This window comes from Rhea americana, unplaced genomic scaffold (genome assembly GCF_003343005.1).
Source record: "Rhea americana isolate MKP2758 unplaced genomic scaffold, rheAme1 scaffold_265, whole genome shotgun sequence".
NCBI classification, from domain to species: domain Eukaryota; kingdom Metazoa; phylum Chordata; class Aves; order Rheiformes; family Rheidae; genus Rhea; species Rhea americana.
Window position 1 is genome coordinate 889,557 of NW_028186385.1, and position 22,684 is coordinate 912,240.

At 46.5% G+C, this 22,684-nt stretch overlaps 1 protein-coding gene across 2 annotated transcripts; it reads left to right on the forward strand.

The window, feature by feature from the left end:
- The first annotated feature begins 6 nt into the window (after positions 1-6).
- Positions 7-12,463, forward strand: LBH (LBH regulator of Wnt signaling pathway). Of its 2 annotated transcripts, none has more exons than XM_085307838.1 (3): positions 7-104; positions 982-1,084; positions 9,896-12,463. In XM_085307838.1, exons 1-3 carry the CDS (start codon positions 79-81, stop codon positions 10,088-10,090), a joined length of 324 nt encoding a protein of 107 aa, XP_085163964.1. In that variant the 5' UTR covers positions 7-78; the 3' UTR covers positions 10,091-12,463. The 2 variants fall into 2 exon arrangements, with proteins under 2 accessions (XP_085163964.1, XP_085163965.1); XM_085307839.1 differs by lacking the exon at positions 7-104 and adding an exon at positions 718-740.
- The last annotated feature ends 10,221 nt before the right edge of the window (positions 12,464-22,684 follow it).

Consider the following 22,684-nt stretch of genomic DNA (forward strand, 5'->3'; position numbering starts at 1 on the left):
CAGCAGCGCCTCGGTGCCGTGCCCTTCCCGCCTCCCCCACCCCCCCGAGGGCGCGGGCAGCCTCTCCGCCGGGACTTCATGTCTGTGCTCTGCCCCCTGCCCTGGTGAGTGGGCGCCCCCCGGCGGGGCCGGCGCCGTCGGGGCGCTGCAGCGGGGCTGCGGCCGTCGGGGCGGGGAGCCGGGCTGGGCGCAGCCCGCGGGGGGCGAGCGGGAGCCCGCGGGGGGGCGGCCGCTCTCCCGGGGCCGCTTCCGAAAACGCTCTCGGCGCCGGCGTGCGCCGAGCGCGAAAGTAGCGCGGCAGCGAGGGCTGCGCTGCCCGAGAGCGCTGTGGTCGGAGCGGTGTGAAACCGGCTTGTGTCCACAGCCGGGCGTGTTTGCGCGCACGCGGGTCAGCTCCCGCTTCTCGCCGAGGCGTGAGCTGAGCAGCAGCGGCATGATCTGAAATAGAGGAACTGTGGGCTGTGGGAATTCACTTCACTTTCTCGAACTGTTGAGCTGGAAATTACATTAAAACTGTAAAAGCAGGCCTGGAGTTGGCACAGTTCACTCCACGGGTGTGGAAGTCCCTGAGGTTGTAAAATAAGTCAGCAGGAGCTAAAGCACGCTGGCTTTTTTTAAAAAAAAAAAGGGCAACAAAAAACTCCAGTGCTTGCACTTATTTACTGTGTGTTTTTTTCCTTTGCCCTTTTGGGTGCAGAGCTGGAGGAAGTGGAGTGAAAACTGCTGTTAAATCTCATGAGGTATTCTTGAGCTATGTTCTTGCATAGAAACAGTGTGTGTTGTTCCTGAGGTGCTGGAGATACTGCCAGTTCACTTGGTACTGAATTTTTTCCTCTCCCTTCCAAAGGGGGCAGGCAGGAAAGGACCTGAAATAGGCTGGTGGCAACCTCTTCTGCTTGCTTTAGTTTCTTGATGCTACTTCAATTTTGCTCAGCCCTTCTGGAGCCCTCAGATAATTACAGTACTATCTTTTGTTTCTAGCTCTGATTATCTGAGATCAGCTGAAATGACTGAAGTGATGATGAGCACCCCAGCTATGGATGAGATTGGGCTAAGCCCCCGCAAGGACGGCCTGTCGTATCAGGTAAGTGCTTTGCTGGCTGCTTAGGCAGTAATCCCCTATGGAATTGCCTGGGCTGGAGATTGCAAGCTCAGTCTAATGTACCTTTCCATAGCCTGGCCTAATAGCAGGTCTCGCTGCAGTGAGAGCTAGTCAACAGACTGGAATGCTTGCTTGGCAGGAGCAATTTGTCTAAAATACTGCTCAGTATCAGGCTGGATTGGCAAAGGACTTCATTGTTCCTGAAGTGATGAAGCTCCTGCTCATTTAGCATTCTTGGTGGCTCAGCAGGATATGGGAAGATCTGCTARAGCAGGATTCGCAGCAGTCATGAGAGTGAGAGGGCTCTGGGCTCTATTTGTAACATGGCATACAGATGATCTGCCCACAGCAGATGGGAGCTGTTCATATGGCATTTAAATCTTTTGAGCTATTTCTTTGTTTTCTTGACTTCTGGGCTTATCTGAGTGGGTTAATGGTCTTTCATAGCAGTGAGGTAAGGCCAGAGACAGCCTTAAGCAASCTTTGAGATGTCGCAGGAGATGCTGATATCTGAAGGCAGGAGCTGCACTCATTTTGAAAGTTGTGGATGWTATAATGTAAATCTTAACCTCTAGATCAGTGACTGGGGTTAGAAGATGGTCTTAGAAACTACCTTTAGCCTTACTGTTTTACTTTCAGTCTCTTATTTCCTGGCTTATACCTAATCACAGGATGAGTATGTGCATCAGTCTCTTATTTCCTGACTTATAGTTAATGACAGGATGAGTATGTGCATCATAGTCTATTAGATATGTTTTCCTGACTCTTCCAGGAGACTTGTTGATGAGATTTAACGTAAGAGTTGAGTGCATGCAGATGACTTGCATCTGGTCTTTGCAAAGAGTGACTCTTAATGGTAGGTCCTGATGCAGAGTTCTTCCCTTGCAGACATTACACAACCTTCACAGAGGCAGTAGCTGTAAGTGTGCATTCAAATTAGGTGTGCTGTTGTATGCTTGCATATTTAAGTCTGAAAAATGAGCTGCAAGTCTATAACAGTGCACTGAGGCATGAAATCAACTGAACTTTGGGCTGCAACTCGGGCCTCTAGCATAAGCCAGTGGTGCAGGGAAGAAAAGGGGATGCATAGTTYTTTGGGGGTCAGAATTCTGTATCTGGATCATGCAGGTTGTTTGGTTTGTTGTCTGTGTATGTAGGAATAGCTATGCTGCTTTAGTTGAAGGAAGGCATATGGCATTGCCCTCTTCTCCTCCCATAGAGGGAATGTGCAACAGTGAGAATGGTCATTAAACCTGAAATGATCAGACCAGTGACCAGCCCCCACATACTGGACGTACAAACAATTGGGCTAATGGGTCACCATGTGAAGAAGCTTAACCAGTCAGGTCAAATGCTTCCATTGACTTCTCCAAGTTTTCCAGCTCTGAATAATGAGTCAGAATCTAGGTGCCCAGCTTGCTCTATTGCCTCAACAAGGTTTTTCCCCCTAATGCTAAGGATCTTGATAAATCCATTTTGGGAACTGGGGAACAGGCCTGTTCAGTTGTTAGTGGATCATCTGAACCTGAAGGTGTGAGTCAAATTCTGACGACTCATATATGCAGAGCTTATATGACGACTCATATATGCAACTTGGATCTCTTCTCTCTAGTGGTCTAGTCATGGACTGCTTTTTTCAAAGGTCTGCAAGATCTCTTAACAGTGTGCCTGCTGGTAGTCTGCTGCATTGCAAGCCAAGCTGATGGCAAAAGGCTTTTTTTGGTGATAGTGCAGAGAAGCCACTGTCTGGATTGAGGGCCAGAAATAGATCCTGATAGGATACTAGCCATGTGTGGGCTGCCACTAAATCAGGTTAGGGTAAAGAGGATTGGAGAGCAGGCTGCAGCCTTCCTCTAACTCCTAAGCCAAAAATGTTGCAGCATAAATTGAGGTAAGATGAAAGTATCCTTAAACAGTTGGAAATTCAAGTTAAAACAGCAAGGACAAATTAATTGCAAATGGCACCATGAACTACTTAYTCTGCCTCACTTTGGTATTTCTTACTGCATCCTGCTGATGGAGAGTTTGTTTGGTACATGGAAAACTACATGCCAGTCTGAGCACTGTAGTGCAATAACTTAAAGGCAGACAGGGTTAATGGTGTGTGACTGCTCCTATACTGTGAGACTCCTAAGCTACATCATCTTCCACTGATCTGCAAAGTTGGGCTCCAGAGGTGCAAGAGCAATAGCAGYTGGCTATAGGAGGCAAGAGCATAGGGCCTGGACTGCGAGAGGCAGGCTTTTAATTTCAAATATTTCTCTCGTTCCAGCAGTGGAAATTAGATTTCTCTTACTGTAGAGATGACTTTAAACTGGGGTTCAAAATGTCATCACTTGGGTTGTGGAGAACAGAGACTACCTGGGAATTGGTGTCTCAGATCCTGGCAGTGGGATGGGGATTGGCTTCTCCCACCATATGTGAATGTGAAACTGAATCAGATGAGATGCTACAGCAGCTCTACTAGAATTGTGAAGAAAATCAGTATATGCTGCAGACGGGCTTGTTGTACAGACAGTCCTGCTTTAAAGTATTTTGGCTTTTACTGGGAGGTGAACTGAAGATACAAATAAATTGTACTGAGTGTAAACTTTAGTTTGATTTCCCCTGCCTTGGGGAGTTCACTGGACTTCAGAGTTCCTGTCTGTCTTGCTAGTAACTTTCTGTAGGAACTTGACATGTTCATCCTTCTGCCTTCTCCACTGCCTTACCCCCTGCGCTCACTTTTCTGCTGTCTTGCACTAGTGTCTGTTTGTCTAGACATTAACTGAATTGTCTGGCACTGACTGCACCCTGCTAGTCAAGCTTCCTGACCCTCAGTGGGCTGAACATCACTGTTCTTAAAGYGATGATGTGAAAACTCAAATTGCAGAAGTTGTAAATCTGTGGTAACTGGGTTACCCATGTAGGCCTAGTAATTTATAGGCAGTTTCATTTACAAAAAGGCTGTGCTGTTTTCTCCGTGCAGAAATGTGTCCAGCTGATGTATACAAGGCTTGCAAGCTAATGTGCTAATTTCAGAACCTTTGTGTGAAACAGTTTTTATTACTGTATTTGTTATGTAAAGCTGTGCTCTCAGTCCTCTGAAGATGGTTCAGCCAATAGATTTAAAGGGCTTGAGCAGAAGTGAATGGTGAAATCCAGGCACGAGTCTCTCAGAACAGGGAGGCACAGACAAAACAGAAGATGCAGCTGAAAAGATGATGTCATGCTGGGTCTTATGCCTGCAGTGGAGAGCTATTTCTGGATCTTTAATAGATGTCCCATAATTCCCATGGGACTACTAAACAAAAACTCGTTGAAATGCAGCTGATGGTTCAAGATGCCCCTGCTACAAGCAGATGTGCCTATGGAGGGCTTTGCTTGCTTCCTGTCTGGTAGCCTCTGCCARCTGGGCCTTTTTACTGCCAGTTGGAGCTAATACACCATTTGCTTTCCTCCAGCCTCTAGATAAACCCATCTTCTGAAAGGCCTAATCAGCCCTCTGCCAACTTGTCCTCTAATGCCATTTCACAGCAGCAGAAATGATACTCCTGAAATTAGTCTTGTTCGAGACTGAATTAATCATTTCAGAGCTGTTGTCAAAACAGTGTCTTGACCTGAATCCTGCTTTGTTTCTTGGAAGTGGAGCTAGGTCTGAGCGTAACTGAAAACGTTTTGACACCTGAAGTGTTTGTTTTAAGCAAATGGTGCATCCTGAGCTGAGCAGTGTGCTGTATGCCTGTAGATGGGCTGTCCAGCTAATGAGTGGGCTTACTGGTCCTGCAGGACCTCAGGCTCCCTTTTAAGAGAAGAGATTGGCATGCAGTCTCAGCTGGTCTCATGCCGTGAGCTGGGTTTGGTTGTCATGGGGAGTTTAAGCTCTTTTAGGTCATGATTGCGTCATGCTGAGATCTGTCTAGGTTAATCACAGCCACAGCTAGCTGTGAATCATGTCAGACAAACTGAATCTAGGTAATAGCCTTAATGCTTGAACTAGCATCTACAGCAAAAGCTTGAGTTTTCTATCTTGTTGGGGAAATTGGTTTCGTGAACAAGACACCTCTGTGTGGAGGTTGGGGTGGCTGGTGCTGGTGAAGTGTTGCCTTTCAGGAGGAGATGTGCTCGGTGCCAGCGTTCAAGAGCTGCTGCGCTCTGGTGTGAGCACAGAGCACCTTCCTGACACTCARCTCTGCAGCTTGATTGGGGAAACTGAAACCAGCAGCATCGGGGGTCTGCCTGCAAGAGCCTGAAACCCAAAGGGGCCGGCGTGTTACTGACCCGGGCTCTAATGGGGAAAAGGTGGAAACTGAACTTCCTCTTTATAGTTACCTTGTTGGTAAGATGTTCCATGTTGGTGCAGACCTGACTTGTACGAGGTGCTCGGTACTGCCTGAAGGTTTTGTGACTAGGCTGCAATAACAGCTCATGGTGCTGATTGAATTTAGGACAACTTCACCTGTTTGTCTTCCACAGTACATAGCACAGCCAGCACATGGTTGCTGGAAAGATGTGCCATTTGTAGCCTTAACTTTTTTTAGCCTGAGTCAATGAGTATTCCAGAGCCTTAGACCTTAAAATGAAGCCAGAACTGAGAAAAGGAATAAACAGAGCCAAAGCAAATCATGTTCAGTGCTATGTGAAAAGGTATTCCGCCAAAAGTCAGACTGAAGAGAACAGCTGATCATCGTGATTTTTTTTCCTGCTTACTCAATGCCTTCTTACTCTGGAGAACTGTGGTTGTGTATGAAGTTTAACTGCCACTGTCCCCAAGATAGGGCRAACTGTTTGTGGCTGAGGAGTTTTCATAGCTCATGAATTTGAGCATGTGCTAGAGTTCAGTTGCAAGTCATGACTACTGCAGGAGCAAAACTTTGCAGGACTGTTTCTTGTAGCTAGAAAACCTCTCCAAAGAGATGACTAACGAGATTTAAGTATTTGCTGGAGTAAGCTTGCCTGGCTTCTTTATAGCAGTGAGGTTTTATATTAAGAACTTATATTCAGATTTATGATTTGGAATATTGATTTGATACTGCTGAAGAGGCACAAAACTTAGCTTTTTTCAATACTAGAAGGGTGAGCACTTGCATTGTTTACAGTATGGGTTTACACTGTATCTAAAGTGATAAGCCCCTCAGTGTGGACCTTTAGTCTTGTCTTAGTATTACCATAATGAAGTAAAGTTTTCCCCAAAGTAATGACTTCCCTAATTTGGAGAGATTTTGCCTTTCTCTCTTTGAAAACAGTTTCTGTTGGCTRTGTTGGCAGGAGAGAAACAGTTTTAACTATTGATATTGCTATGGAGTACACATGTAGAAGCTGTTTTGAATTTACAAGTGTCACTTGGATTATGGTAGCTCTGTAGCTAATCCTTTTTAATTGTCTGACATCTCTTGCTTTTGGTGTTTTTCTGTTCCTCTGAGTACTGAGAGAGGGTATGAGCCTCCCTACGGCAATGCGAACTTTCCATTCTTGTTGCCAAGACTTCATTTGAGGCTAGTAGGGCTAGATCATCCAAAACAGAGGCAGACATAATCTTCCTAAAGTCTAAGCCTTTCATCTCAAGTATTGCTTTTCAGTGCCCTTTTCAGCTGAAAGGCAAGAATGGTGGGGAGGAGGTCAATTTGTGTCATGTGAATCAGTCCATGGAGATAGCGGTTCTCAAAAGACAGTCTGGAGAGGCCTCTGAAAGCCACTTGTGTTGCAAGTGTGAGAAGCTGATGTATTTTATAGTTTAAAAAGCAATATGCACTTTTTGTATGGCTTTAAAGATGTTACCATAGGCTAGAAATTGAGGCTCAACTACAGAATTATGGCTTTGCAGAAGCAATTGCAGTCCCTCCTCTTGCATTGGCTGGGATGGGTAGGGGGAATTTCTCTGGGTTCTGAACTTGCTGTTGTTCRGGTACTGGTAAGGGATGCAAAGTCTTCATCTTGCACATCAGCTGGGTAATGCAAGCAGGAAAGCTTGTTGGAGGCTTTGCTACGAGGCTTTCCTACACAAGCTGTCACTGCTGTTACGTGAAGGGGTGCACAGCTCTGGGTCAGACCTRAGCCTGCTGTATTCCCAGGGGAAACGTGAAGCAAGTTCCTTACAAGTCTTGTCTTCTCATTGCCTAAATCTGCATTTAGGCAGATCAGGCACAGGGTACCATCAAATGCAGCCTGGCACCTCTGGTTTAGGGCAGTGAACTGCTGATGCTTATCTGTGTGAAAGAGCCTGGCAACTTAACTTATTTTGGAGTCACTGGGGAGGCTGATTGGGGTAACTCTTCTACCCTTTTGCCTGGCTGTGCAAATGAAGTCTTAATTTTAAAATCTTTCCCCTTCCCTGTACTTGGCCTGCTGTATTGCCCTGCTCGTCACATGCTAGGAAATCTGCCTTTGTATGTTTTTTCCACTGACTGTCCACACCCCTTGAAAGCGCAGTTGCAACATCTCACTTCATGCTGCCTCTACGATTAAAAAGCATGACTTAGTGGAAAAAAATCTTGACCTTCTTGGGTTCAGCCTGTCCTGCAGCTGTTTGAGATAAGATTGTGCTAGCTTTTTAATAAAAAAGCTGCACACCACATTTTGGGGATACTTGTTTGTAAGGAAATGACTACTACTTAATTTCTGGAAAAAGATCTTAGCAGGCTATTTTCAAAGAAACTGCTCCAATTTGACCTAATGTGCTTAAAATGATAGCAGCCAAAGGTTAGTTTAATTATTATACTGCTATTTTTCTTGCACAGGAGGCTATTTTCATGACATTATCAGCTTATATAACCTCCTGAACTGCACTTCTTTTTCCATTGCAACCYTCTAAACAATATAATGTCAAGGATATTTTTTCCTATCCTGAGTTTAGATAATGAGTTGATGCTTAAGAGCCATCAACTATATTTCCAGTAATGTAAAGGGTGTCTGAAACTGCCTTTGGTCAAGCAGAAGCTGCAAAGCTCTAAAACAGTAACTGTCTTGCTTGTGCTGCAGTGACTGATAGCAAGTAGCTCATATGAAGTGTCCACGTTAATGTGGCTGTGTTCAAAGACATGCTTGTGCACCTAAAAAGCACACATGCAGTGGGTGCAGCTGTGGGAACTGGACTCCTGTACCACTGTCCTCAGTGTACCAGGTGGGGCTGCTGGTGTGCAGAGACCCAGCATATTGTGCACTGTCTGTAGATTGAGTTGCTTTTCTGAGTATCTCTTCCTTTTCTGGCTTTGCCTTACRTTGCAGCCCAGTGGCTTTCTCAAGTTACCTAGCAGCTTGTCAGTGCATAGTCTCCTCTAGGCTTTGAACTCAAGGGATAAATGTGGCTAAAATACTAGAAGTCTGTGTGACTATTGAAAATGAGCTGATGGTGTGGTTAATAGATGATAGACTGAAGAACAAGTTGACTGAATTCCATTCTGCTTTGAGGTTTAGGCCAGCCTTTCCCAAGGTGGTGGGCACCTGCATGAGGAACATGATGCTTTGTGGTTAATGTTCAGGGCTCCTGGACAGGGATCTTGCTTTTGCAACTGGCACCACAAAGATCAAAATAGATCAGATTTGCTCCCAAGATGAGGCACCCAAGGGTGTTGTGTGCCCATCTGAGGCTGATAGTGCTGTTTCCCTGCAAGGGCACTCTGGGGCTTACCTAAATATGGTCACTTTTMAGAGAAAAGTGCAAGTCACCTGACCCTTGGCCTCACCTATAGCCTTGAGAGAGACCTGCTTTGTTGTTTTGCCTTTCAGGGTGTTCTAATGCAACCATAACATGGAATTGGCATTTTTGACAGATAAAATGAAATAAACAGGTGGTAACTGATTAATATGCTGGTTACCAGCTGGGTGGTGCAGTGTGGCAACTAACTTTTGTCAACCAGTAGTCCTGCTCTGGGTCAACTGGGATTTGAAACTCTACCTCTATGTGAGGCATCCTTTTCAAGCAGTAACAAACTTCTCTGTTCAGACTACTCACTCATGCAAGCCTGCTGTTAACACTCCAGTGCAATGGCAGTTCTTCTTTGCCTGTGCCTTTGCTTCAGGAGCTAGCAGATCAGAACTGCAGCCCAGTGGCACTGCCAGTGAGTACAGGCCCTGGTCTCCTGCTATGCCTGTGCACCCCTGTGCAAGCTACAGATGAAAAGGAGAGGGAGAAAGTACTGCTCAGTGCACTTCAGGGGGCTAGAGGTAAGCAGATTCTTGTTCCTGTCAGCAGAGTATGTTCCCTGGCTATGTCACAGCCATAAAATATAGACAGTTGGGCTATTCTCCAACACTTTCACAAAATGAGTATCTTCCTGMTGACTTGTACTACTAATGTCCTGCAACTGTAGTACACAGAACATTGCGAAGATTAAAATGCAGTTGAATTTTTGTCTTGTCCTGTTGCCCTGGGTTGATACCAACCCCTGGCCCTTGACACAAGACTCTGGGTAGCTCTAGCTCCATGTTACCACATACCTCCTCTCCCTTCTAGCAGCAGAGCCTAGAGTACAAGTCTGTTCTCCTGTGTAGCTTGACCAGAAGCAGGAAATGAGATCTTAGATTCTGAGATCAAGATAGCTTAGCTTAGTTTGCACACTCATGAGCAGTAATGCAAAAATTGTGTTGGTGAGAGGTGCGGGTTTTAGATAAATATCCAAAGGGCAGATGTGTACGTGAGCACTATCCAAGCATGTGTATGTTTTGGAAGCCTATTGGGCAGTGCTTATTTTTTAGGAGTCTTCCCATCACCCAGTAGTTTACTCTCTGTCCTGGAGACCCGAAACTCTTAAGTCTGGATTCTGTAAGGCTGCTTGAAAGCAGCTCTTCTCATGGACTGTTTCTTGGCTCTTTCAGATTTTCCCTGATCCCTCGGACTTTGATTGTTACTGTAAGCTGAAGGACCGTCTGCCCTCAATCGTGGTGGAGCCAACGGAGGGTGATGTAGAGAGCGGTGAGCTGAGATGGCCTCCTGAAGAGTTCCTTGTGCAGGAGGAGGAAGAAGAGGAAGAAAGCTGTGAAGATGCAAAGAAGGACAACAARGAGCAATAAATGTCATCTGAGGAAAGGCAAGGGACTGCACCCTTCTGAAGGAAGAGCCACACTTCTTTTGAAAGTCTTTTTTTTAAAAAAAAGACAAGTTCAATTTTGCACCTGCAAGATCTTAGTTTTTTTTGTATTCTCTGTATCGAGAACTGAAGCCCTCGATGTGACAGAATCACAGACCTYCTGAGGAAGGAAGTAACACAGAGGAAATGTTTGCTGTTCTCGAGATCACTATCTGAATTTTTCCGAGGCTGAGGCAGCAGAGAAATTCCAAGCGCATGGCGGAGGGCGAACACATGAGGAATGCTTGAGGGGGGAGCTTGGGGAGGGGGAATAGAGAAGTAAAACGCAGCAGTGTTCAGCCAAGAACCGCCTCTGGCTAAAAGCATGAGAATAGTTGTCATCTCTGTTTTGCCTTTCTTAAAGCTTCCATTTTGTGTGTTTGGGGGTAGGAGGGTGTCTGGAGTGAAGTATYGCTAACGTGATACTACCACTAAATGCTCTACTGACGAGGGGCCTGTAGATTTTCCCCAGTCCAGCACCTCTTAGAGTAACGTGAGCATCTGTAGGAGTAGTGGGTTTCTTGCTCTTGCTGTTGAGCCTGTTCCAGCCACTTTCCCAAAGCTGTTTTCTCCCTTCTATTTGCCTTTAGACTCTTCAGTGCTGAACAGCTGTATTTGCAGGATAATGTTAGGCTGCTGCTTGTCATCTATACTGCAAGGCCCTAGTTTATCTTGCGGGTGGTTAGCATGAGATAATGTGAATCTGATGTAAAGACTTCTGTCTACAGCAAGAGCTAGTGTAAATTTAAACACCTTGGATTTTTCTCTCCTATTTGCAGAGGCTACTGTGATAAGTCTCATCTTGCTACAGTGCCCAAAGCCAACTGTATCTGGAGGGTGGGCTTACACCTACCTCCCCTGATGTCTTTGAGGCTGTATGGTTTCATGCCTCAAACTTGCTGGTCACCAGGCTTGTGAGAGCTGGGGTGGGGGATTGTCACCTTTGTGACCTGTGGGGCTTCCTCAAAGCTTGGGCAGTGCAGGACWGGCCTGACTGCTCCCCTATGGGGTGTGCAGTGTGGGGACATGCTGCTGAACCTGAGGGAGAAGGTAACCCAAAGGAGAAACACCAGATCTAGCAAGGATCATCAGCGGGAAGGAGGGGGGTGTTTGCAGGAGAGGTCTGTTCAGAAAGTATYGTGCTGAATGTCCATGCTAGACAGGAAACATTTCTGGCTTGTAACAAGGGTGAGGCATGCATGGGTGTTTAATGAAGTGCAGACAGGTTTGTGAAGTCTGTGGTTATATCCTTTTCACCATATCCTGTTCCAAGGAGAAGTAATTTGTCTCTGTTTGGGGAGGAGGGAGGTCTGCTGCAAGAGTGACTAACCCTCTGCTTTCCTGGAAAGTTATCTAGCAGCTTCAGGGACCAGCTTGGGAGTCAGTTGGTCTTGGAATAGGATGAGAATAATTACCACCTTAAACCAAATCTGGGGTCATGGAAAAGGAAAAAAATGTCAAGGCCTTAACCAAACTTTCATAATAATCCCAATGCCACTCCCCTTTGCTTTAACTGGTTCCATTTTAAAAATCTATTTGGACATGTGTGCATTTGTATTTTTAATACCTCATGAGTAGTTAAACGCTGGTGGGGGTTGAGAATTGCTTTTAACATATTGGCAGGATTGTTTTAGTCTTGTCTTGCTTGTGTATAAACATAATGGCAATAACTTATCAGCTCCGCATAACTGTTTCAGACAGATGAAATTGGAGACTAGTTAGCACAAAGCAGGAGAAGTTGTGTCTCGATGCTGCAGCTGGTCTCTTCCTATTCTGGCAACCCAGAACCAGTTACACGTGCTCCCTGCCAGTCTTGGGGAACGGTTTATCACCGAATGGTCATGATGTTGTGATACCATTTTCTCTGAACAGTGGATTCAGCTGTTGTATCTGTAACACTTGTTCTAGTCTTGCTGTCTTACTGGAATGAGCTTGTACACCTGCATACCAGCCAATTGTCTTATTTTTAAGTGTTATTGGTCTCCAGTCTGTACCACCAAGTTCAAAGCTGTATATCAAAGATACTATCATGTGGGCAGCAATGAAATGGCAGTCCTTGGACTTCAGACCTGCTGTCTGCCCTAAAGACTTGCATATTTCTGTCTGCATCCTTTTTTGGAAGTATTGTGTATATTTCTATTTGTTGTTGAACGTATCTAAAGAACAAAGCACTCCAGTAAAACTCCTCCTGTTGTATGATATACATTCTATATTTCTGTAATTCTTTTTTGAGCCTCAGGGAGAAGCTAGCATTTTTTTCAAACTACATTTTTGTCACTGTGACAGTTGTAAATAAAGTTTGAAAATGCTTTCCAAACATACTGGCTTGGTGTTCTTGCTGCCARAGGGGGTTCAGTGGTCCTTGTGCTTCAAGTATAAGGTGCTGGCTTGCAAGCTAATGCAAATACCCTAAGATACTGATGTTTGTCAGAGTTGAGACCATTCTGTGAACCTGGGGACCTTTGTGCTTCATATGTATGGCTTAATTCAAAGTATGTACATGTGGCACTCAGCCTGAATTAATTTGGARTAAGGGGTAGTCTCTCTCTGCTACAGTTTTTTTGCTGTGCTTGTCTTGAAAATCCTTGCAGAGCATGAAGTCATGGAGAGCTGAGGCAATTCTTAATTGTTCTTAGTGAAAYGGTACTTGTGCGTTTTCTTACCTTGCTCTGTGCAGCAAGTATGAAAATRAAGTCTTGCTGTGCTGTCTGCTGTTAGGGCCTCAGCCAAACTGCATGAGGTTACTTTGCCCATTTATGATCTAAAGGTAAACTCTTCAGTAGTCATTAGTGCCTTTTAACACACCTATGAGTATAGGCTACAGCTTGTCGTGCTATCAGAGGGAGGTCTGGAGGAGACCGCTTCTGAGGGCGATTATAAGTGTGTTTGGTACCAAGACARGTGTCCTGAGTGTAGAAATCTGACCACATCAGGCTTCAGTAATTCAAATCGTGTGTTTAATGGGATTAAATTTTCAACTACGGAAACAGATAAGAACCAAATCCCTGGAATATTTGTGCCTTTCAGATGCAGGGGAAGAAGTTTCTATGACTCAATAACAGTCTAATCTTACCTATACAAACAAATTAGGTTGAGGCTAGAGTTAGGTTTATGCTAGACCTGTTTAAATATACCAACTAATGATTCTCAGATTAAATGCTTGAGTTGAGGGCATGTTCAGCATGAGCCCCATTGTTCAACGATGTTGAATTCTGTTGTACTTGGCCCTTGTAGATGTTTTCTGCTGCAGAAACAATGCAAAGTGGAACTTCTCACCTCTTGTGCTAAATTAGCCTCTAGGTAAAGTGCCTTGATTGTTTTCTCCCCTTCCTTTGGCTTAGAGTTGCTTTCCTCATAGAGATACTGCAGCACTCTCGAGATGAAATACTTGAAGAGGTGGTGTAGTCCTGTCCCGGAATGTTTTTGATTAAATTACAGGCCTGTTCAGGATTAGGGAAACAGCAAATGAATTGAACTTATACACTGCTTTCATGTGCCTCGTATTCATGTGTTTCTTCTGGCTCATGTTAGAATGAAGCTGCTATTTCATGAAGCTTCATGCTAAGTTTGAACTGGAAAGAGGCTGCTGGCCTCTGAGCAGGACGCTGTCACTGATGGTCTGCCTTACATAAGGACTGAAGCAGTGCTGGCAGGAAGGGAGCTTTTCCCTGGTCCTTAGCTCCAGCTGTTATGGTCAAACTGAAACTTGCATCACCAACTGAAAATGAATTTGTTGCTCAATGGGTGGCTCTGAGTCACCCTGAGAACTTAATCTTGGGTGGCATAAGGACTGTTCTTTGCAAAGAGAGTAATGTTTCTTCTTTTTCATTTTCCCCCTCTTGAAAGAAGTACCTCTGCCTCTCACTTACATTTGAGGCATTTGTCCTTCTGCATACTCCGCTGCATGATGGTGACTGGTGATACAGCAAGCTGTGCACTGCCACCCTCTCAGTCCCTACCCTCTCCCATGTATCTGGYCTGATGTTTTCTATGTGTATCCACTTCTAACCGGGGCAAAGCACAGAGTCACTTGAAACACAATGAGCAGATGAACTTTTTTCATTGGGCTTTGCCTATATTAGGGTGCAGTTAGGCAAAAATTGTTATGCAGGAGTGCAAAGATAATTCACCATTACYGCTGCACACAGGGATCAGCTATCTCCTAGACTGGGTTTCCTAGTGCAGGTATGAGTCCTGCTCTGTTGTAACCATGCTCAGCCACCCTGCCACTTGCAGAGGTACAGGTGTCTTTTTTGGCTGCGTGGTGAGGAAACCCAGGCTGCTTGCTTCCTGTTTTAGTCTCCACAGAGAGCCCCCAGCTGAGGACAAGGAGTCYGTCCCTGTGTGTTGGTTTCAGCCACTTGCTCTGCTCTGAGAAGCCTTTGAGTACAATTACAAACAAAACCAAATCCCCTCAAATGCCAGTCTAGTCATAGCAAAATGTGAGTGTTAGGAGCAATGGCCTCTAATTCCCGTGCTCTGAGCTCTCCAAAAGCAATCTTGGAAACCAAAGATTGCTATATAAATTAGAGCAACTGCCTAATATCTAAATCCTTGCTAGAGGAGAAAAGAAAAACTGAACTGTTTCATGTTTCGAATGAGTGATGGCTTTCTGCTTATGTTCRACTGGACAGAAAATGAGAGATGTTTTAAGAAGGTAAAGAGCTGGGATTCCCTAACTGAAGCATTGTAAAATTCAGTTATGCACAAATCTGATCCAAACTGCAGCCCCTCTGCTCTGCAGGGTGCTCTGCTGCTCCTCTGAAGGAGCTTTGCTTGTCAAGGACAAGCTGCTGCTTGACTTGGAGTAGCATTTGCTGCTCCCCTGGTTTCCTCAGCAGCTTACAGGCATTTGTATGTAAAAGCATCTGCTCTTCCAAGTATGTTATGAAGTGGGTGCTCCCCTCACCTCTGAGACGTGTCTACGRGTCTTTCTGCAAGTTCATCACTGCCATGTTTCAGGGCTTCTTTGTGAAAAGCTGAGAGTAAAGATTGGGACTGCTGTCATGTCCAGTGAATGATTTAGGATTTCTTTGCCYGGGTATGTCCAGTATGCATTTGCAAGCAATGGTGAAGCTTGCAGAGATCCCCAGCTGTGCCCTGTGCTAACGTGCGTGATGTCTCCTGCGCTGCAGCTCTCCCCAGAGGTTTGCGGCATCGATAGCGCACCAYGCACAGCAGCATTGGCAGGCAGACCTGCACTTGCTCTTCCCCTCATCCAGACACRAGCTAGCTCTCATCTGGAAGCGGAGCGTGGCACCGTGCCCAGGCCAACAGGCCCTGCTGAGTGACCAGGCATGTCTGAGCTAATACATCTTCCAAGCAGGGTGTATGAGGTCAAGGCTGAGCATCAGGTTAGCATGCCTGTGTAACTGCAGATGGCCTGGATCTGGCCAATGAAGTGCGTGGGCAGAGCAGGCATTGCTCTGCTCTCCTCGGCCCATCTGGGCATAGTGTAGGAAAGGCTGAGCATGCTGGAGTGAGGAGGTCTCACCAGTGGGGTGCTCTRTGCTTGTTCTTTCTGCTTAAACAAGCACTCCTGGCTTTTCATCTATTCTGATGAAAAATGTCTTTCCTATAGCTAGGAGTAGCCTTTACCTTCAGAAAGGGGTACATGTCTCTGTCTGAAGAGCAGATCTGTTGAAGTAAGTGTAAATTGGTCATGACAAAAACTCAGGCTTGGGAGTGTTGTTTTTAGCAGGAGGGCAGAGATTTAAGGCACAACACCTAGGGGTGACCTGCATGCAGAAAACCTGTAAAGGGTACTAGCTTCACTTGGGAAATATCTAGGATTGGTGGTAGTGCAGTTTATCAACAAGGTTGTGAGCAGAGTTAGCGAGAAGAAGAAACGTGCTGAAGAGGGTGTCGTGGCCAGTTGTGAGATAGTACTAGGAAGGGGATGGGGACTAGGTCATGGGAGCGATTGCATGTGGCAGCAGGGGCTGCACTTGGGAACAAAAAAGATCCTTTTGGTCCTTTGTTTTTATGTTCCTGTGCCTATCCGAAGGGTTGGAAGTGCAGCCTGGATGTACCCCTAGATGTTTCTCCATTTTGAAAATGAGGCTGGCAATATTTATCCCTGGTGTTTGTTCAGAAGGAGCCTGAGTCTGAAAGAAAGGTGATCGTGGCGAAAATGGTGTGAATATTGCCTTTCTTAAGATAAGCAGTTTTTCTATGCTAGCTGCCCTGTGGATATGAAAACAAGGAGTTACGGGGAAGCTGCAGGGGGGAGAAGAGCTGAAGAAAAGAGTGGTTGTGTCATCATTTCGAATCAGGCTTTATCCTGTCAGTGAAGACCTTTCTCCACCAACCCAAGTAAGCAGGCCCTCAAGAGCTGCATTGTGCTTTTTCCACACACAAAAAATATTCAGCAGCCGCATACTCGAGGTCAGGCAGACCTGTGTGTCACCCGTAGGAGACAGCCAAGTAGCACAAGGAGAGGGGGAGAAGGCAGCAGCGGGTGGGCCAAGTGAGCAGAAACTGGAGGAGCAAGCCCCCGGCCGTCACAACAGGCATCTGCCTCGCGAATCAGGCGTAACGAAGGTAAACACGCTGTTTTGAGAGACTTGAGGGGTGGGAACACGGCACGGGGAGGGAAGCCGCAACGGAAGCACGCGCTGAGCGCTTGCTCACTACCAGAGTTGTAACCGCACAGTGTTACCGTAGCAGCGACCATCAGCTTCATCTGATAAAAATAAGCAAAGAAGTCAAGTGTAGAAGAGGGAGAGGATGTCATAAGCCAAGCATGAAAATGTCACAGCAGCCTTGCTTTTATTTTCAATACTTCCTTCTTCATTCTGCACTCGGCAGGCTCGGGAGCCCTGGCATTTCCTGCTCCAGCAGTCCCCGTGTCTGTGTCCTGCTGTTACTCACCAGGCATCTCCCCACCCAGGTGCTTTCCTGGCCGTACGCTCGTGTGCAAAATCCCGTGCCGTGCCCGCCGGGAGCGACCCGCGCGGAGCCTGCAGCCCTCGAGCAAGCGGCACTGGGCCGCGCGCCCGAAGGAGAAGCGCCGGTGTGGCGCTGGCCCGCGGCGGTGGGGTGCGTGGAGAGCACCTGGGCAGCCCCCCCGAAGCAGCTGCTGCGCCCGCCGCGCTCAGGCCAGCCCGGCTCCCACGGGGGCTCGCGCGGGCGCGAGCGGAGCGGGCGCTGCCGCAGCGTTGCCGCCTCCTCCAGCTGCGCGGAGCRGGAGCAGAAGGGTGAAGGGTGGTCGAACCGCAGACGTTTTAAGAGTTCTCCAGCGGTTCTCTGCATTCAGAAGCCGGAGCCCAGCAGGCTGCARTCGGCTCTACAAACATTTGCCGAGTGCGAGCCTTCCTGAGCGGCGTTTGACAGCTCTTTTCCGCTGTGGTTGTCGCCAGTGCTGCTTCGGAGGCTGCCGGCGGGGGCGAGGAACAGCCCCGGTGTTGGCAGGATCTGCAGCGGGATTTCCCTCCCCACCACCCCACCACCCTGTTTAAAACACTGTTTGGGAACTCGGATGGTGACGTCCCTGCGTTTGGCGGGGGGGCTGCGCGCGGGCTGGCGGCGGTGGCGGTGTTTGCCATACCCCTAATGCCCTCGCAAGAGGCCCCTGAAGGCAAAAACCCTCCCCGGYGTCCTGGGCTGCTGCTGCTTTCCTGGCTCTTCCCAGCGCCTATCTGAGGGGCCCGGAAGGTGCTTGCTCTGGTGGGTTTTACAGAGCACGTTCTTCTATGCTCTACCAGCAGCACCTCTTCCAGTTTTTCCCAGTAGCATGCTGCTACTGGTGCAAGAGACTTCTTGAGGACCTCCTGACATCTCTGCCTTGCTTAATTGGAGAGTTTAAGTCTCCATAACTGTTACTGACCTCCGTGAAACATTTTTGGCTATAGCCCACACAAAGTGTAATATTTAACTTTAATGAGTATTCAGTGCTTTACAGAAACTTCCTATTAGTGACTTTCAGTACCTTTGCCTTCTTAGGCATTTGTCTTCAGGGGAAGGTCCTGGTGTGGTGAAATAGCAGCCAGTTTTGAAGAAACTGGATCAAAAGAAATGTCCAGAGCCATAGCTATCAGAAAGGGAGATGATTTATCCGACCGAGTGTCATACAGGAAACCAGCAAACCGTTCCAAATTGCAATCGCTGCGATACCACTTCCCATCTTGGCACTGGGCTAGTTGTGCAGACCAGCATCCCTCTTCATTAAAACTTGGGTGTCTAGCCTAAGATCATTGTTTAGTCTCCTCCTGTACTCCCTAGAAGGAGATAAACACCTCCAGAGATGATTCATTTTAACTGCCTATCTGGAAAGAATGACTTCTTGGAGGTCCTCTGGCTCTAGCAAAAGAGAAGATTTAGATAACCCGTTTAGTTTGCATGCCTGCTCTTAGGTAACTGAAGCTAAACGTGTTAAACCTCACTCTTAGTTTCTTTTGTACTTGTTGCTTTGCTCGATTTGTGCTTTCATGTGTCAAAGTCTCAGTTTCTATAGCATAAAATATTTTCATATTTATTGTCAGCCATTCTGCCTGAGCACAGTGGATGGAGTCAGGCCAAGCCCTGTAAAATTTACATCCCTTGAGGAAAATAAATCCTCCCCCCCAAACTATCAGGCCATTTGTGAAATAAAATGAATTAACATGGTAGAAAAAAAAAGGAACGGGAACTGGGAAGAATGAGAAAAGTATGGCAAGAATGTGGAATGAGGACCATAGAGGTGGAAGGAGAAATTCTGGTGTCAAAATACATATGTTTTGTACCATATGCTAGCTTAACTTTTGGGGGAGGGAGGAGAAAGACACTGAATGGGCCCTTCTGGCTCTATGGCAGGTCTGGTTCAGGCACACGTAGTCATAACTGCAGGTGCCTAGGTAGATCCCATTGACTTCAATGAGATTTTACCGTATGCTGAAAGGCAGGCATGTGCTTAAAATGCTACCCTAAGTAGGCAAACTTTCTGAAAATGTAGCCGCATAGCATAGACCTCCCTTTAGCTTGGAGAACATGTGTTTTAAATATAATCTCCCCTGGGGAGATATTAGTTTAAAGTACAAGAAAGAAAGGGTTCATGAACTCAGATTCATTTTCTGAACTGTCTGAACCCAAAATTAGCTAGAGAGGTTTGCAAACCCTTCATCATTGAGGCTCATCCTGCCTGAACTGAGAAGAGCAGTTAGACCTTAGAAAATTAAATATACTCCCTGTTTCTCAGCTTCAGCACAGCTGGAGGACCTGATCCCATTTGTTCCCTCTCCAACACCCACATGGCTTCACTCCCATGCAAACCTCTGGCTGTAGATGGGTTTTGGACCGTACAGTTATCTTTCTGCATACATTTGAGCTTCACCATAACAAATGGCAGACAAGTACAATCTACTTACCAGAAATTCATAGACTGAATTATTCAGGAGGAGTTATTCTTCCCACTCTAATTTTTCATATTTAAATGTTGCAGGCTTAAGTATCTCTCTTTAGTGTTTTTCTGCTACCATAGATTTTAGTCAAAATACTATCAATGATACTTCACCCTCACAGGATGGGTGGACTAGAGTCTTTCCGTGGATTTAAAAGCGACATTGTTCTTTCACTCCACCTTCTGCTGGAGCCTTGCAGCCAATATTACCAAACRTCCTACCAAGGAAGAAAGACAGACAGACTACCACTGGTGTCTTAGAGGAAACAGCAGTTTCACTCCGTTCCCTCACTAAACGCAGGCTTTGAAACGTGCTTTGAAACATGCCTAGGACCCATGAACAGTGGTAAATAACAGATTGTCATTCACTCCTCATCTGCTGCAGGTTCAGTGGTGTATGATGATGTACGTGTAGTAAAGCACTTTGTGAGCAGACTAGATGAAAGATACTGCTTAAAAAAAAGAAGCATCATCGTTAGCAAGGATGATATTTTCACTTTGTGTATGTTGATGCCTGCAAACCGTAACTAGAAAGAGAAGTGAGAAAATGATGCCTCTAAAGTTTTATTTCATGTCTTGCCTACTATTTACCATGCTATAAAAAGACCCAATCTGGAGCTACTTCAATGAAACTATTCAAGTGCTGAAAATTAAGATGCGTGAAAGCGTTTGCAGGTTTAGGGTCTATTTTCCTTACTCAACTGCCTCAGTCCTCCAGACAAATGCAAACCTTGAAAAATGAGTGCCAAAGTTTTGTCTGTGACCAAAACAATATGCAGGACTGGCATGAGGACGGGTTACTGACAGGAGCTGATAACAAGCTGACTTTGCTAATTACTGTTTTTAAAGTCCAAAGTCATCGGAAAAAATGACTAAAGTTACATTTCACACCCCAACGACAAGCAAAAAGCTTACTGGAATGTCTGAGTCACCACTCAGAACACTCTTAATTATACGGAGATATATATTTTATACACTGCATTGCATACTATAACTGTGCAGAGATGCTGAGAGGAGCAGAGTGGCTGTTATTATAGATGTTGTTTACGTGGAGATTTGAGGCTGAAGATGACCCAGTGGACTGCAGTTACAGTTCTGGTTTGTAGCTGATTTTGTATGTTTGTTTCACAGAAATTGGAGCGAGGTTTGTATGTAATGATTTTCTTCTGACTGATTCACAGCACAGCGGACATATGGAACAGGGCTAGCACAGCTGTTTTACACGTGTGTGTGCATGCTCACGTGTGCACACATACACACACACATGTATATATACATGTGTGAGGATATATGTCTGTGTGTGTGTGTGTGTGTGTGTGTGTGTGTAAATAAAACCCTATATGTGATGTTTCTTCTAACCTGTGTTTTTATGGTGCTCGACGTGAAACCTGCCACAACTGCTGGTCCCTCAGGAGTTACTCTAACACAGATAATAATTTTGCTATCTGTGTGTTGCAGCCCCTTACTGGCAGTTTAACTGCAGCACTGAACGAAAGAAGCTGGGAACCAAACGCTGGTACAGCTTGAACCGAAGCATTAGGTGTGTTTCCACGGCCTCCTAATTTGAACACAGGGGCAGCGTCTCCCCGCGCGAAGGGGCACATGGGGCCAGCCCCAAGGGCAGCTTCGGTCTGCAGCCCCACGGCCACCCTTGGGACGAGGGGCTGGAGGAGGGGCTCCAGGGGGAGGGTTTTGCATGTGTTTGCACATGGACATGTGCCTTGTCTGCTAGGTGAGCCCTCCACTGCCCTCCTGCATGCGGGTGTCCGTCACTCAGCGCAGCAGGGACTGAAAATACCAAGGTAACCAACAAGCGAGTTTAAAGGAAGTGAGAGAAAACCTTTAAGYGCAGTTCTTCCTCTCAGAGAGGAGCCAGCAGATTCGGCTACRCAAGAGGTTGGGGGTGGAAGTCCATGCCGAAGCGCTTGCAGGCCCCCACGCCTGGCTCCTTGGTTGTGGTGGTGCTTTTCCTCTGCCRCTCCAAGAGGCTACTGCTCCTGCAGGTCCTTGGTCACATCTGCCAGCCAGGGCAGATATCTTGGGCACCCAAAGGCATCTCGAAAGGTGCTCAGTACTGATGTGTAGGGTACTGCACACTTCCTTGGATGCTGGGTGGGCTTCCCAGGTGCCCCCAGTACCACAAGCTCTAGGCATGGCAGGAGCCAGTTTTCCCATGGGGTACATGGACCASCATCCAGATAGCCTGGTCCAGTCAGTACGGAGAAGCACAAGGATACCCTGTCCCCAACTAACCTCCTGAGATGCTGAGCAAAGTTCAATTCCAAAGCCAGGAACTGCCCCAGTAGTGGCACATGCTGATATTACTTTTCCTGGATTACCTTTGCACCTGTGTGACTGAGATTTCTCAGCAACCACGCGGCAATTAAGGAGCTGAGGCCTCATTAAAGAAATGGGACTTACGGCAGATAGCTGGTATCTTGAGCACAATTACCTGATAAGCATAARGTATGAGACTTTGGAAAAATCCAGCATGGAAAGGGTTAGGAGCTCAGTTGCATAATTCCTTTAATAAGTTATTTTGTCATAAGCTGTTTCACAAACAGGCAGGTGCGGGAGGAGCAGAGGAGGAGAGGGTGGAAGATCCCTCAGAGTCACCACCAGCCGAGGCCAGGCGAGTGCTATAATTCCTTCACCGACTGCTGACTGACGTCATTATATATTTCCCCCTCACTCCTCAAGTGGTTATGTTTCATTTGCGGTTTGACCTCTTTATTCTTTTGTTCAAAACATGCTCCCTTCCTTTTCCCTTCACCTCCTCCCACTACCTTCCCATTTTCACAATAGATCCCACCCACCTCCATGCTATGTCCTGGCAAAATGGCTCCTGGGGCTCCCCAAGAGCTGTAGGTGCATGGACAAGGATGGACCAGCCTATGTGGCAGGCCAGGAGCCAAGGGGGGGCATCAGCATCTGGGAGGAGGAGGCACAATTTATAAGCTTTAAAACCAAGGCCAAAATGTTTCCAGCGTGTAGTGTTGCCTCCTCTAAAGCACATCCAGCCATGCAATGATGTCTATAGCAATGACTTCAACCACTCCAGATCCACTGGGCAGGCAAACAAAATTTCCCCAGGCCACACCAGACACGTCAAGAGAGGACAAAGTTGCATTGCAGTGAAGGTTTGTGCTATTTATTGCTTTA